General features: G+C 40.8%; 1 protein-coding gene and 1 long non-coding RNA gene across 9 annotated transcripts in view; one reads left to right on the plus strand and one right to left on the minus strand.

Annotated features, from left to right (window-relative positions):
• Window positions 1–4,859: 4,859 nt before the first annotated feature.
• LOC146763662 (uncharacterized) lies at window positions 4,860–11,504 on the plus strand. The gene is made up of 2 exons (XR_014951447.1): window positions 4,860–5,929; window positions 7,467–11,504. It is a non-coding gene; the product is annotated as an uncharacterized LOC146763662 (long non-coding RNA).
• A 163-nt stretch (window positions 11,505–11,667) lies between these two features.
• Window positions 11,668–17,334, minus strand: part of APBA1 (amyloid beta precursor protein binding family A member 1) — an 85,114-nt gene continuing 79,447 nt past the window's right edge. For all 8 annotated transcript variants that reach the window (XM_085567238.1, XM_021549800.4, XM_077790312.2 and 5 more), the window contains 3 exons: window positions 16,847–16,966; window positions 16,076–16,216; window positions 11,668–14,947 (listed from right to left, as the gene is read on the minus strand). In XM_085567238.1, the coding sequence (XP_085423364.1) occupies window positions 14,876–14,947; window positions 16,076–16,216; window positions 16,847–16,966 (333 nt within the window). In that variant the 3' untranslated portion in view covers window positions 11,668–14,875. The remainder of the gene's footprint in view (window positions 14,948–16,075; window positions 16,217–16,846; window positions 16,967–17,334) is intronic.

Genomic DNA, 17,334 nt, shown 5'->3' on the forward strand with positions numbered 1-17,334 from the left:
TCTTATTGCATGTGGCAAGGCACCAGAGGGCATAAATCCCCTCCTGAAGAATACTCTTGCTGCCGAGAAGATGGTACACCCTATGGCTCGAAGCACCCGAGTCGACGGGCGAGGCAGAGGAGTAAACAGCTGTGGAGGAAGGAGCCCTCAGGATGGAATACGCAAGCAATATTTGCGGAACTACCCCGGGACTGGGAGTAACAAAGGCAGAAATAGTTTTTGGGCTCAAGGGTATTTTGGTGATAACCAGCTAATAGAGGGAAAGAAGTCACAAGGGTATAATTGTTGCAGTGTGAGAAACCAGACCCCACATGCCATTTGCTTACTGCTTGTGATTTTCCTTTGTATATCTTGTAATACTGCGTAAGTAACAACTCATGAACCTTTCAAGTGGACTTTAGGAAGATGGGAGGATTCACCAGTTATAAGGAGCAATACTACAGCTGGAGCTCCCACTTTCCAGTTACCTGTAGGATCCTTAGGTACTCGTTGGGGTTCCCATTGGGTTTCATCGTTTTATATGTGTCCTGCTTCGAATCCTGGTAAAGGGTATTGCAATAGTCCTGGACAATATTACTGTGCATATTGGGGTTGTGAAACAATAGCTGGTACATGGGACCCCCCACTCCTGATCCATACATTAAGGTGGTCTGGAAGCCAGATGGTTGTATTCCTCCCGGCTACTGGACAGGTCATAAACCCCCAGAAAATATTTGCAGGAATATACAAATTACTGCATTAAGGCCAGAGGATAGTATATGGTTAATTGGAAAAACTTGGGGCGTTCGTTTATATTCGGCTGATTTTGGCAATTTTGGTAGCTTAATATTTATAAGGAAGGAAATTGTGTCCCCTGATCCTGAACCTGTAGGGCCAAACCCAGTGTTATTAGAAAAGGAGGTTGTTTTAGCCAACCAAACAAAAGAAAGGGATCAGACCCAGAATAAAATTCAGAATGAAAACACTTCAGGAGACAAACAGGAAAAAACCCAGGAGGGTAATATACTCTGGAAGGTTATGAAAGTGAGTTATGGTGTCCTAAATAGAACCAACCCAAAACTGACGGAAGACTGTTGGCTGTGCTATAATTTAAGACCCCCATTTTATGAAGCCATAGGGGTCACTGCAAAGCCCAGAAGAGTGAATGGAACTAATTCAAATCAGTGTTTGTGGAAAAAGGGTAAAGAGACAACACCGGAGCTTACCTTGGCTCAGGTAACAGGGAAAGGGAGATGCATAGGAAAAATCCCAACACAAAGAGAATACCTTTGTGGAGTAATAGAAACAGGTGAAAAGAAACCGGCTGACTGGCTATTGCCAGCAGCTAACACTAAGTGGGTATGTAACACTCTGGGTGTCACACCGTGCATCTCACTGAAACTGTTTAATCCAAGCCAAGACTACTGCATCCAGGTAACGATTATGCCCAGAATTACCTACCATACAAGTGACTACATATATGAACAACAAACTGTGCCAGAACACCATCTAATGAAAAGGGAACCCCTCACTGCCTTAACTATTGCAACTCTCCTTACCATCGGGGGAATAGGAGCTGGAACTGGGGTGGCATCCCTAGTATATCAACAAAAGGAATTTAAAGCATTAAGAATTTCAGTAGATGAAGATCTGAGTAAAACTGAGCAGGCCATCGATGGATTGGTAAAATCATTAAGGTCCCTATCTGAGGTGGTGTTACAGAACAGAAGGGGTTTAGACTTGCTATTATTACAACAAGGGGGATTGTGTGTAGCCCTGAAGGAGGAATGCTGTGCATACGCTGATCATACTGGAGTTGTTACAGACACCATGGCAGAATTAAGGAGAAGATTAGAGCAGAGAAAGAGGGAAAGAGAGGCACAGCAAAGTTGGTATGAATCATGGTTCAATCAATCTCCTTGGTTAACTACCTTGTTATCCACCCTTGCAGGACCTCTGATACTGATAATATTGGGACTGACCTTTGGGCCATGCATCTTCAATAAGGCAATAAAAATAGTAAAGGGACGATTAGAGGCAGCACATTTAATGCTCATTAGGGCAAAATATGAACCCATACACAATGTAGATGAGACCCTAATACTAAGTCACCAAGAGTTACAAAGATTCAGTGAACAAAATAAAGATGAACAAGAAAAAGGGGGGAATTACGATAAGTGGAAAATAATTTGTTCACTGTGATATACTCGCTTACCTTGGTTTGCATAAGAATGTACTAGTGTGTCTTTGAAATGCTTATTTGCTTACAAGGTGATAAGGAGGTTGAGATTAGAGTCCTGGGTGTGTGTATCTGGTCTGCTTGCTGTATCTCAAAAGAAGAGACTTAGAAGCTATCACAACGACCAGACTCAGACTACATCTGGAGAGTCACGCCTGCAAGGAGAAGGGGGGGGGATAAAAGGAAGGTTGGGACAGAACATTTTTGCGCGCCGTTGGTGGAGCAGGAGACTCCCCGGCCGCCCAGCGCTGTGCTTTGCCTGCCTTACTCGCTTGCTATTTTCAATAAAATTGCTTTATTGGATTAAGACACTTCAAATTGCCGTGTCACAATTTATAACAAGAGTGACTGTGAGGGACTGAGCTGCTGGCTGCAGTTAAACCACTGAAGGAGGGAAATATAAAATGGGGGATTATGTTGGAATTTTGGCAGAGGAAGTCTGTGGGTGGTCTCAGCAGATGCAGTGTAACAGCCTATAAATAAAACTTGATCTTTCAGTTCATGCTGGCAGGCTGTCATGCCAGGGTATTTGTGTATGATGCTGTGGTTCCCTGGGCTGATCAACTGAGTGTAGCTCCCAATGAAAGTTAAAACTGTGGACTACTCTGCCAGCAGTGTGAGGGGAATCCTGACTGCTCTCTGCAGGAGGTGCTCTAAAGCTCCTCTGTGCCAGCTAAAATTGTTTTACTGACTTCATAATCATTCCTGCTCAGCAGAATGGGACTTCCACTGCTGACTGTAGTGGGCAGGCAATACAACCTTTTGCTGGTGGCTGGAAGTGCTTGGTAGCTGCTCTGTACCATCAAACTAAGCATAAGTATTTCCAGTACTCAACACCATAAGACAATTATCTCTCTGAAACATTAACACTATTAAGGATTATCTTAAGATCACAAAATCTGTTGATTAATCTGTTTAGAATTTTAAAAAACCCACAAACAACATCTATAAAGAAACAGCAGCATTGTACTTCAGGGCTTACTACTAGCACAGCTCCACTGGTGATGAAAAGTTTAGGTTGGTGAGGGATTCTTTAATCCTGCATGATTCTTGATCTGCCATATTTTGTTGCTGGGTCTGTTGATTTCTCTACCTTGCTTACCTTTTGATTCTCTAGGCTGACACCTGTTTCATACAGGTTTGTGTCACTCTTTCTTCTCTTTAGGGATTCTAAGTTGTATTTGTGTAAACAAAAATGTGCTGTGCTCAACTAATATGTATCATCAAAGCTTAAATTTTCTTGATGCTCCTGCCACTGCCACATACCTATTAAGAGTGACACCACAGATTTTTGCTGTGTTCTGAGTAAAAGACTGTTGACATTAATTTGGTTTTGTACTGGGTTTGCATAACCAAGTTTTGTTAGTGGCAGGGAAGCTGCTATAAGCTTTGTCTATGACTGGCAGAGCTCCAAAGATGGACCTGCTGCTGGAGAAGGCTGGACCAGAAATTATGGTAACACCTCTGTAACAGCCTATTATAAAAGGGAAAAAAAGTTACTTTGCAGATGTATTGGTGGTCAGAGAAGAGCAAAGTGAGAATATGTGAGAGGAACAGCCCTGCAAATGCCAGGGCCAGTGGAGAAGGAGAGGCAGGATGTGCTCCAGGTGATGGAGCAGAGATTTCCTGCAGCCTGTGGTGCAGCCCATGAAGAGGCAGCTGTGCCTCTTGAGCAGTGGAAGTCCATGGGGGATAAAGAGATCCACCTGTAGGTCATGGAGAACCCCCACTGGAGCAGGTGGGTGTGTGCAGAAAGGCTGTGAAGCCATGGGAGGCCTGTGCTGAAGCAGGCTTCTGGCAGGGACCTGCAGGCCTGTGGAGAGAGGAGCCCATGCTGGAACAGGTTTCCTGCAGGACTTGTGACCCTTTTGGGGATCCATACTGGAAAAGGACTGACCCCATGGAAGAGTGACCCACACTGCAGCATTTTATGTTGAACTGTTGCCTGTGAAATGGACTCAAGCTGTAGAAATTCCTGGAGAACTGTTTCCTGTGGGAGGGATTGTAGAAAATAGCAGGCTCCAGCACGGTGTAGATGAATGGAGGCAGAGATCTCTGAAGTTTGCTCTTGAGGAAAGAGGTTTATTGGGGGTGCAGAAGGTTCTGCCTCGTGCTCCCAGGCGCACACGTGGCCGGGCCTGAGAGGGTGAGGGAGGGGAGAGACAAAGGGACGCTCTTAAGAGAGGGGAAGCTACAAGAGGAGGGAGGAAGTTCCAAGAGGGGAGGAAGTTCCAAGAGACCGCATGGCCCCTCGAAGCCTCCTTATAAAGGGGCTTCAAGGTGGGTTGGAACAAGGCATGGCCAATGGGGTTACAGACACTGATGTTTTAGGGGAGGGAGAGAGGTGCAGGGTGAACCACACATCTTTTGGGGGGTGGGATGAAACAGTCCATTTCACCCCAGGACTCATCCAAAGGCAGGGGTGTCATCCGGCTAGCTGGGAGAACTGTTCTCATCCTGGCTGTATTATTTATAAACAATCATATTTATCTATCAACAAGGGATCCTACAGTGCAGCAGAGGAAGGACTCTTCTACCTGAGCAGCAGCAGCAGAAACTGTTATGAACTGACTGTAATCCACCTATCCCTGCTGCAGGGCAGAAGATAAAGCCGGGGGGGGGGGGAGGGGGGGGGCATGGGGGAAGGTGTTTTTAAGATCTGTTTTACTTCTCAGTATGCTGCTCGTTTTTGGATAAAATCATCTGATATCCATGAGCTGAGTCTGTTTTGCCCATGATAATAATTGATGAGTGATCTGTCCCTGTCCTTATTTCAAGTCCTGAGCCTTTAATTATATTTTTTTGTCCCCTGTCCAGTTGCAGAGCAGAGCGGTTGTGGTGGGTAGATGATATCCAGCCAGGGGCAGCCCACAACAGATTTTTTAATTCCTGAATGATCAAGAAAATTGTTTTTTGTAACATGCCAGGTGGCACTAGATGGAGGTACAGAACCAAGCTTAGTGAGAAATGCACACAGCTTCATCCTGTTCTGTTCATTAAATTGCAGCACATAGTTTCATTCATAGGAAAAGGAGGAGTGGGAAGGATATAGCATATCACAAGAAACTAGGAAAATATTTAAGTAAAGATTTTAATTCCTTTTAGGGACTGGTCACTGATTTACAAGATATCTAATTGCAAAAGTTGGCCAACCTCTCTGCCCGTATGCTGTCATATCTTGGTACAACTGCCTATATGCAGGAGGATTTGGGGCTCTCTGAGATTTAGTTTTTAGCCAATAAAGGTGTAGTTCTCTTCTCTCTGATCAGGTAGTTTAAGGTGATTTTTGTACTAGGGTGTACTAGACTGTAGTCTTTTGTTACTCCACTTGCATAAGGTAGAACAGGTTTTTTCTAACATTTAAACAAGGTTTAGACCAATGTTACTGTTCAGTAAGTGTGGGTCTGTGCACACATACATGCACCTCTAGACCTTTGTGTCCAGCCATTACAGATTTGCAGATTTCCTCATTACACATGGTGGGAAAAAAGTCTCTAATAATGGCTTCTACAGATTAGCTTTATTTTGACTACTTTTACTTTTCTGCTTCTTATTACTCAGCTGAAGAAATTCAGGAGCCTTCCAGCAGAGTGAGTCTTTCTGCTTCAAATGCAAGCTGTGTGCCTGAAGGAGTGAACAGGAGAGCCTTCAATCCCTTGCAGGAATGTTCTAAAAGTGACCCTGTGCTCCTGCACTGTCAGCTGCCTCAAGGTGACTTTTTTCTTTGTCAGTGATTGTGTAATGGTTCTTTAAAAGAAGACTTTTCAGAAGTTTGTTACATTGAACCTGGTACCTGAAGCTGTTTCCCAATAGCGCACCTACGTAACAGTACTTTGTGCTTTGCCAAACCTTCTCCACCTAACTCCTTAATCTAGCTGCTCTTTAGGATTTTGTATCTAGAAACAGGGTCTGTATCAGGGTCTGGGTATGAGGGAGGGGTAGTGGAAAATAAGGAGAGAGAGAGCACACAGGATTCTTCAGTGCACTGACATCTAAAGTATTACAAGTGCAGTTGTCAACGTGAGCAATTTAAAGCAAAATTGGCTTGGGGACTTGGAATTAGCCTATAAATTTGCTCCCCTTTTCTCAGTCTTCATATTTTAAAAAATAAAACCCTCAAAAACTTAACACAACCCATGGTGGAGAGTTAATGAAACTGCTTTGGTGTCAGTGATCTAATTCTGTTGCTGTGGGAAAACTGCTGATGAGACTACACAGTCCGTGATACTGCTGACAGTCTTGAAAAACACATCAGTCAGGGGTCTTGCAGTTTTTACTAGAGAATACTGGAATCCCCATAGTAGCTGCTGACACATGCTAGCACTCAAATGTAAGTGCCAATGGGCCATGTTAGTAACAGCCACTTATTTTGGATATTGGGAGCATGCCTATCTGGATTACACTTGCTGTTTCTGTGGAATGTTTTCATGGCTTTTCTGTATCATGTGCTTTGTCTTGTCCTCCTATCAACTTCCATCAGAGCAGCCCAGAGAATCTGCTGCTGAAGCACTAGTTACATGACACAGAACCTCTTAATAGCTGTGAAAGCAGAATGCTTCTGCTGTACAGAGACCCCATGTGAAGAGCATTTGGAGCATTTTCTGGTTTTTTACTCCTTTCAATGGGGTCAAAATTTGGTAACTTGTTTACACCAAAGGCAGTGAATTTTTATTTTGACTAAAGGCAGTGAAATTGATTCTGTATTGCCTTTTGTTTAGTCCTTGCAAGGTAACTTAGAATGTTTTGGTGGGCATTAAGTTGGTTTTCTTTTTTCCACTGAATTTCTCCTTTGTAGTATTACTAGCTTCCAGCTTTACAGGTAGTAGTTTTCAGGTACTTGTCCTCTTGACTGCTAGTAACTCAAAGTTATAAAGTCTTTAGGAGACATCATAAAAGCCTTCTACCTTTATGTTTATCTTAACACTCAACATGCCTTTCAGGTCTCTTCAGAGCAGAAATAAGAGAAAGGAACCAAATGTACACAAAATGACAAAGAGCTTTCCAAAGGGGAAGAGTCCTTCCAGACGCTTTGACATGTAATATGCACTCAGTCATAGCTGTGTATTACTATTTTACAGGCATTTTATGTAAGCCCGATAGTGAGCTTTGCATGCCACCCTAACTATGCCAGACTGTTATGTTCTACAAGGTTAAACCATGCACTGCATCCTCATTGAATCAGGAGGGGAATCTTTGGGAATACCATCAACAGTGTGGATTGTTTGTTTTGTTTCATCTTTGTCTTCAGGGCAATTGCTCAACTGTGAAACTGCAACACTCAATGATATAAATCCACTGAACACTGTCTTGAGGAAGAATTCAAGAGCAAAAGCTTCAAGGGGAAGACTCCAATCTCTGATAAGACTATAAGTCTTACACGGACACTAAACAGCATGTGGCACGGATCCTTGAGCAGTCCTGCAGCATAAGCCCAGACATACATGACTTGGTGGAAAATATAAAATCTGGTTTTAAAATCAGTTGAGAAACACATGGCAGAAGCTGTCGCCAGTGGCACTTTCCTTGAGCAGGTAGTTTAATTACTTGTACTGATCAGATGATGTGGAAACACACTGCCCCTGATTTGGAAGTATAGCTTTCCATTTGCCAGTCTGTGTATCAAGAGTTTTTGGACTAAACTGGGTTCTTTCAGCACTTTAGTTTCATGTACAGAGTGACATTTCTTACTCTATCAGCTAGAAGCCAGATTATGTGTATTTAAAAAACAAGTCAGTCTTCTAATGAGGAATCATGAACTGTAAATAACATAACAGCATTTTATACTGAGTCTGGCAGGAGGGAGGAATAAGATGTTATAAACAAGCATTTGCTATTGCAAACCAGTAGGAATGGAGGCTGACAAGGAAATTTTTATGTCAACCCACTAGAAGCAACTTTTTTGTGACTGGCTCCCAGGATAAAAATAAGACCTAGTATTAAAGAAGGTAAAACAGAAAATAGACAATAATGTGCAGAACATTAATGGAATGAATATCCAGACGTTTCAGACACTGCCGACTTCATTAAACAAATGTTTCGGTAACTTGCAGACCATTTGAGTAGATAAATTGATTCATGCATAGCACAAGTGATTTAATATGACAGGTGGTTTTGGTTTGGGTTCTCATGCAAAATGCATCAGTATCATTTAGGACCTGCAAATAAAGTGGGATTTCCCACTTCAGGCAGCAAAAGCTGAAAAACCTTCAGGCAGCAAAAGCCTTGATAAATTTGACAGAAACAGGAGGGAAAAGGCTCTTTATGAGAATTTAATTTATCACACAGGCCTGAAGGTTATTACAGTTCAGTGGCTTCTGCAAGGAAGCAACATTAAGTTACTTCTAAACAATACCAGATATGCCATAGATTGGAGTTAGAGCACTCATCTGCACCTTTGAGGGGGAAACCAAACCAGCCTAACAAAAACCCCACAAACAACAACAAAATAAAAAATCACCCCGCTCCTTCTCCCAAGTCCCAAGGACTGCTGCTCCCATGCCTCGTTGGCAAACGCTAGAAGTTTTACAGCTTTTTAAATTATACTTTAAAAATAACAGACAACACTACAACTAGCTTTTTCCTACTTGGGTAAAATCTATTTTAACAGAACAGGAACCTGAAAACAAAACCGATTTAAACTTCTCTTTACTTTTTAAAGGTGATGATACTTGCCCAGCAAGCCACATCATTGAGAGTCATGTGTTACCTTACAGATTGCATCCTGGATTGTTGTACCTAGAGAGCTGCGGTGACTCAAGTACTTTCATCACAGAGGGAGAACAGCTAGCAGAGAGGAGGAGCAAAACATGCCTCACAGTGTTATTGGTGTTGTCAGAGAAACTGTGCTTTGAGCTGGCTTTCTGGCTTTTTGGTTATTCTTCAGCAGAGCACTGCTGTCAGACATATACATACTGCAGAGGAAGATCATCTCTGGCAAATGGGTGGATGGGTTTGTCAGTAATCACCTTCTTTTTTAATACTCATATGCACAGACCCCAAAGGGTGAAGATCATTCTGCAGAGTGAATAAGCTGGCCTTTACTGGGCTCTCAGCTGCAGCTCGTCTGCTTGTAATGCATTGGTGCCCTGCATCTCTGTGAAGTTTGGAAACGTGTAGTTGTGGGGTATGATGATACATCACCCTTGTGGAAGGAGCTGTCAAAAGTGGTATTGAAGAACTTCGCAAATTTTTGTTACTTTGGTTTAAATTAAAATCTCCTATCATAAAATGGAGATCATCAGATACAAACTAAGTAAAACAATGGTGTAAAGAATTCTAAAATTATTCTTTATAAAAGAAGGTTGTTGATGTGCAAACTGGAATAAAATAAAATCTGTCTCGAAGAAGGGCTCCTTTGGCTCAGTGAACTTCCCTCTTAATGGCAGAACATTATTTTTGTCTTAATGGTGGAACAACATCCAAACCCAAAAGCACAGATGTTTTGCAACAGGTGGTGCTGGCTTGTTACTGTCCCAGGAAGAAAGACATCTCTATGTAGTCTCATTTAAAATGTTTTTTATTACAAGAAGTGCTATGAACAAAGAAGCTGGTATAGCTAATTTTATATTCCTTCAGGCGCTGGGAACCCCAGACTGTGCAGCATCAGGCAGGGCACAAGTTTTGCAGATCCCAACCTTTTACCTCATTTAAGTCTACGCATCACTTCTATAGTCAAGCAAAAGGTCTTTTCACATGGGACCTTACTGCTGCTGCTCTAGACAAAGGCAGGGGCTCACAGGTATTGCTGGGTGGTGTTTACCATTTTGAGTACCACTGGGGCTACCTGCAGGCTCCTTTCTTAAAATAAACAATCTAAATTTGTTCTGCAGCCAAGGGACATTCCTGGAGGTCCATCTGTAGGAGCAGCACAAAGCACAGCACAGGCCTGGCCCTACTCAGGTAATAGGCACAACTCTTCTGTAAAATGATTTTAGGTCAGGATTGCTCCATATACTTCTGCACTGAACATTTATTTAAATTATCATCCCAGCCCTGACATTGACATTGTCAGTCCACTGTCAGTCACCAGCATCACCTCTTCAGCCTGCAAGGCTCTACTGGGTGCTGGAACTGAAGTGGGGTCAGCTTGTCCTCTGTGTGGATCCAAACTATCAAAACACCGAAGGAGGGGGCAAGAAACATGTCCCCTGTGAATACAGCAAATTTGCAAAATTTTTGTCTGTACTGCTAAAGTAAGGGCTTATGTTTATTCACCAAAATTCAGAAAAGTTTGTAACACAGAAATTGGTATGTACAGATAATGGTAAGAATAAATAGGGTGGTACACAACGGAATGCAGAACGCAAGATCGACCTGTCCACTGCACCCTTTACCAGGGACTTTACAAATTCTTCTGTCTGTCATTTAAGCAACTAAGTTGAAATACTTCATTCTCTCATGTTAATGGTATTTCTAGTTCATATTACAAATAGCCACAAAATGGCTGAATGCCCATGTTTAGTTTTCTTCTGAATCAGCTGTGGCATGTATTGTCATTTCTGTGGTTTCAAAGTACTCATGAAAACCTATGAGGCACAGAAAATCCTATGAAGCCTCACTAGAAGAAATACTCCATGGATGACTTTTTTTTGTTAACTCTCAAATATGATAATATTTTTCATAATCTCTCATATATTTTTATTTTATTACTATATATTTTAAATAAAGGTTTTTAACCTTAGCAAAGGCTAAGTTCCAGGATTAATTCTAGGGACAGACATATCACAATTCTACTTTTTATTTATTCAAATGGTGTTAGGTCTTTAATAATAAACCATGCTGATGACATTTAAAGGAAAACAGTTGTTTCAGAAATTAGGTGTGAAGTATTTTTATCAAATCTCCATTTATGAAAAATTCCTATTTAAAGTTATTCAGTCAGAGAAGTAATATTTCTATCAAAATCACAGTGGCATTTCACACAGTAAAAACTGGGATACCACCTTAGATTAGGAATCACCTTTGTTCAGGAGCACTAGTGTCATGTATTGCCTGAAAAGAATGCTGTTTTAACAATAAAGGTAACAGCATTGTTTCACGTCTGCAGAAATACAGATTAGAATTACTCCAGACTAAGTGGCAGAAAGAAGTTCAGACACCTTCCAATTATGTATGCATTCAGCATTGGCAAGTCAGCCTCTAGGTCAGTATGAGCAAATTCTCAGCCTTGTCTGAGGTATTTTTGTTTTGTAGTTTATTGTTGCAAATCTTACAGACATTAGCGCTCTGTTAAATAAAGGAATGTAGCACAGTAAATACATCACAACAAAATAACTGGCCAGAAACCCCTTACCCTGTCCCATCCAAAGCAAAAAGCCTACTCTTCTTCCCTCTGTCTCTCCCCCAAATCAAACCAGCACAGCTTCATTAGAGAGGTCAGAGACCTGTGGCAGAAAACATCAGAGTAATTACATTCAGTAGATGTGCAATATCAACATTCCAGGCTCACATATATTTATATATATATTTATATTTTTATATAGAGATCATTAAATGTTTACAAAGAACAATATTGTTACAAATACAATACTATGCTTTTCTCAATGCTTTGCAATAATTTCTATTCATCCTCTTTACAGAACAATAGTACAACTTCATAGTCTAGGTACTGCGCTAAATATATACAAGAGATCTCAACCATGTTGTGGTCTTGAGAAATACACTACTTTTAGAAAAGAAGGAAAGCTAGCAAACTTGGAAATCCAAACTGAGTCTCCAACAAGATCAAAACAAACGTGAAACTTCTCAAAAATAAAAAAATACAAGGGATGTTTCATCCTTAATGTAAACACTGAAGAGTTAACTAGACTATACGAAGCAGCAAGGATGAAAGAAAAAGAATTCAGGTCTGTCACTAAAGAAGGAATGTAAACCTTTGAAGGAATGTTCCTTTGCATCTGTTAAAAATCCCCATATCTGATCTATCATACCGCTGCAACAATCTAGAGAACAGCCAGCTTTCCCGTTTGAGTTCCATTTTCTTGAAACTCTGTTTACAGAGTAAAATGGGATTGTTTACAAGACTGTTCTCAGAAGTGTGCACACACTATGGACCTCTCAGTTTAGAAATCTTATGCACATACTGCAATTGAAAAAATGAGATATTTTTTTGCTAAGTTCTGGTCCTGCAAGCATTCATTTGCTTAATTTTAAGCACTTATTTAGGATGAACAGTAGCTTCACAAACCCCTGGCTGCAAAATGTCCAAAGAAACAGTGGTTTCTTAATACATTTGCATATTCAGATCTTCATAATTTTCCCGTGAAGTGAGCTAAAGACTTCACCACAGAAGTGGGCTAGACAGAACCACAGAAACAAGTGAAGTGGAGGGCATACACATAGCAGGAACCAGAAGCATAACTGTGTCGTCAAGCATTCACAAAGTTTCCTCAGGCAATTTATGGAAAGGCTGCACTGTATATAATCTTCCAAATTGTACATGGTTATATACGATATTTACATTTATTACTATATATATGGAAAGTTCTAGAAAAAGGCTTCAAATTAGCATAAACCAGATGTCTACAGTTAAACATACTCACAAGCCATTAATTATCTTGTTGCATCAGTGAGGCAGCAGAGTTAAGTACTAACCTGGAATACTAACACCATTCTCTTGTGCAATCTGCTATTCTGGAGTCTTGGATTAAATTATATAACAACAAGAAATGCAATAAAATCAAGTCATTGTACATTAATCTCAACACTAAAAACATATCCCCTTACTACAACAGTTTATGCACCACTTCATTACATCCCTTAAGTATCTGCTTCCCACAGAAATACAGTTTATCCTCTAACTCTAGGCCGTGGTTAGCCATGACTTCAGAAAGCCAAAACACATACCCCTGACAAGAGTGCTCAGTGGTTCTCAGCAGTGTTTGCAACAAGTGCACATGCACACACCCACTTCCATGAATCCCCATCGCAATGTCTAGGATCATCACTGGACTGCAAGCAACGCTTACATTGCACAGCTCACGTCACAACAAGTGAGACACAAGTGACTATGAACAACACCACATTTGCAAAGCAGAAGTGGCATGTGGCTGTGTGTTGTCTTGTTTTCATCTCGCTGAGCCTTTCCATCACAGCAAAACACAGCACAAACTGTTTCTTTAAAAGAAATCAACGTACTAGCCTGGACTAAATACATGGTTCAACTTCAGTATAAACACCAGTATGCAGTCCTGAAAAAAGTAACTACAGAGAATGTAGAATTCTCTAACTAGGAAGAAAAGACACTTCTTTTTTATTTTGAACCCTCTTAAAAAAACCAAAGAACCCAACCCAACCCCCTTTTCCCCTTTTGTGTCTAGCATGCAACTTAGAGGCTAATCAAATACAAGATTTCATACATCCCTACAGTTAATCATCTTCATACAAGTGCATATAGTACACACATATCTCTTGTAAGTGCCATACATATGGGAAAAAATCACAAGCTAAATTATATAACAAAATAAATAAGTTTATTCCTGCCTCATCCTTTCAACTGTTACCTATATCATGAACTAAATAGGAAGTCAATAAAATTAGACAGGTCTTTGGACAAAAATATATGTTAAAACTGGCTCAGAGAACAAAATTACTTAGAATAGTCTGCAGATCTCTTATATTCAAACTTCATAAATAGGAAGCACAATTTTAAAAATGTCTATATACACTGGCACACATGGCTATGTGCACCAAAAATGGAATTAATAGCCTAGAAAAAGTGTAGCTATTCAGCAGATCCCCTCAGTATTTTTCTTGTGGCTATTTAAAGATTCTCCCCCCAACACTTCTTTAACCTCTAAAATCCGGAAGGGACTATAAAACACAAAGCTGGCAAAAACTAGGAGATAGAAACATGGGGGCAGAGAGGGGGAGGCAGCTGTAAAAAAATGCCTCCCAAATTTCTTAGTGTAAGTAATGCAAGAATAACATGTTTCAGGAACTTACAGAGTATCTTTCTACTAGATAGTATCTACTATCATGAAGAACTGATGACAGAGGGGAATTAAAAGATGTGCATTTGGACAATTCATTTTACAACAGCAGCATTTACTGAGTCTTTATAAGCAGGCAAATTTTCCTGAGGGCAAAATAATCCTTTTGGTATTCTACTTTCCCCATAGAAACAAACCTTTAGTACTAACCTTTAGTACAAACCTTTAGTACTTTGGTGCCTGTGAGAAAATAGGGTAAGAGAAGCAAAGTCACAGGCAGGATTCCCAAGAGAACACCTTTCACCCTATACTTCAATCTATTTGGTAAAGTAATTGTTTTTCATTCAGCAACATTTAATTTACTGTTTGTAAAATTACAGCCACAGAAATAAAGCTGATTATGTAGCATGAAATAGAGCTATCTGTGAATACTTCTGTAAACTATGCTGCTTTTATTTTCCTGTTTTGCATGTAGAGTTGTATGAAGTTTCATTTCTAAAAACATGTAACCAAAATAGTTCCACAGATACATTTTGCCCCTTATCAAAATGCAGGAAAATGGTGGGAAGAAGAGGAAAAAGGGATGAAAGGGAAAGCAACAGTGTATTTGTGTCTGTGATCAGGGGGAAAGAAATGTATTTGCAGACACAGAAATGCAGCACTAGAGAGACAAGCACTAATGAGGAAAAACATCTTCCATGCACGCTGTGGTGGTGAGGTGTCGGCTTCAGATGTAAACTGGTTGCTCTTGTGCAGTCAACAGTCTGTACATGGCAGCTGGCATAGTCTTCATATGGATCTAGAGGAAATAAGCCAAGTTAATCGATGTTTCTAAACATGCACACCTGGGTGAAGGACCCAGATAAGGTCATACAAGGTAGAAAAAATAATAAAACTTGAGAATTTTCATACCCTTATTAAAGTATTGCAGGTGATGATTTTAAGAAATAGTATGTTTAGATAGAACAGGTTGCTTAGAGCACTATCCAATCTGGCCTTGAACACTTCCACGTATGAGGCATCCACAGCTGCTCTGGGCAACCTGTTCCAGTGGCTCACCAACTTTATAGTGAAGGATTTCTTCCTATACCTGATATAAATCTACCCTCTTTCAGTTTAAAACCATTGCCTATTGTTCTGCACTGTCTCCAGTGGTAAAAGCACTGTCTCCCTGGTAAAAGCCTTTCTCTATTTTTCTCAGAAACCCTTTTTACACATTGAAAGGCTGCTGTCAGGTCTCCCTGCAGCCTTCTCTTCTTCAGGCTGAACAATCAAACCTCTCTCAGCTTTTTCTCACAGGAGAGGTGCTTCAGCTCTCTCACCCTTTTGAAGGCCTGCCATCTCTAGCTGCTCAAGCAGGTTCATTTGTTTATGCTGAGGGCCCCAGAACTGCACACAGTACCCCAGGCGGGGTCTCTAAAGAGCAGAATACAGAAGGAAAATCACCTCCCTGTTGGCCACACTGTTTTTGATGCAGCCCAGGATACAGTCGGCTTTTTGGGCTTCAAGTGTCCATTCCTGGCTCATGTCCAACTTTCCTTCCACCAACTTGCTCTTTTCAGGGCTGATCTCAATCCCTTTAGCCCCAGTCTCTATTGCTGTTGGAGACTGCCCATGCCCAGAGGCAGGACCTTGCACTTGGTCTTGTTGAACTTCACAAAGGTTACATGGACCACTTTCCTAGCCTGTTCAGGTCCCTCTAATGGTAGCCCTTTCCTTAAGCACCGCTGATCTTGATGTCACCTTCAAACTTGCTGAGAGTGCAACTCAATCCCACTGTCCATGTCACTGATGAAGACATGACAGACAGAGTGCTGGTCCCAATACAGGCCTTTGAAGGACACTGCTTGTTACTGGTTTCCATTGGTTGTTACTGGTGACAGCAATGAACTCTACTATTCTGCCTAGACACATTGCTGGTTCTTACCTCACCAACAGCATTTGAGAGGATGTGAACAATTTTCTCATGGGGTGTTGCTACAACGCTCTGCCCATTGATTTCAATGATTCGATGGCCAACACGCACACCTCCTCGTTCTGCTATGCCTCCTCTCATAAGGCTACAGATCTGCAAGGGAGAGCACAAATTTATCATGGGCTGGGTAAGGAACAGACACTTTTGACTACTCATTTTTTGCCTGCAATATATGAATCAACATTTAAACAGAGACTTGAAACAACAAATTCAAAGATGCAATCAAAAAAAATTTTTAAAAAGTGGATTCTTTCTTCCAAGAGCAGACCAAACTGTCAGAAAAGGCTGTTTGTGTTGTACATTACATGTCTTGTGGTTTGGAAATTTATGAGCGTATGAAGGACCTTGATTTAATCATATTCATTAGGCAGATGCCTTACAACAAAAAGAATCAAGAACTGGCTTTTTTTTGAGATTATGCAATGGCTTGGTTAAAGACATATGTGATGCATGCTGAAAGCAGACTCTTCCCACACATTTTTGGTTTTTTAAGCTGAAACAATGTTTTTATTCCTCTGGCCAACTGTGAAGTAAGTAGAAGAAAAGACAAAAAAACCTCTGATTAACACAACTTTTATATCTAGGACTGAACAAATGCAAAATTCTGCTTGCTGTAAGGGAGAAAATAGCAGCTTCCTTCTTCTCACACTGAAACTTAACCACAAGTGGGGAGGAAGTTTCATGTATGTTAAAGCTTGATCAGAAACTATGGAAGCTACTTACAATCCCATTCTGCACACTGAAGCCCAACTGATATCTGAGGTCTGGTCTTCTGATCAAGACTGTGGTTACTGGAGGACATCTAACGATGTTCAGTTTAACCCGAGCCTGGTTTTTCAAACCCTGAAAAAAAATACCAAACTGAGAGTTAAACATGTAATATGAGAAAACAACAACAAAAAAAGTGTTAGAAAGCTGACATGGGAGCAGACTTGAAAAAAATACGTCTTTGTATGCATTGTATCAGAATCTGATCACTGAATGCCAGACAAAGCAACAGAATATTCAGTGAGATGAGTGATAAAACATCAAATTTTTCTTGCCAAAAATCTGGCACAGTTGTTTTAGGAAAACTAGATTCCTGCTGGCAGTTTCTTCATTTGATAACAGAAACCATGCATAAAAAGAGTATTAAAACAGGTCTATGAAGCTCACCAAATAAGTAAATGACTTTTAAATTATTAAGTTAGTTACCAAACAGTTGCTTCCCT

This window comes from Lonchura striata, chromosome Z, assembly GCF_050655825.1.
Source record: "Lonchura striata isolate lonStrDom1 chromosome Z, ASM5065582v1, whole genome shotgun sequence".
NCBI lineage: Eukaryota > Metazoa > Chordata > Aves > Passeriformes > Estrildidae > Lonchura > Lonchura striata.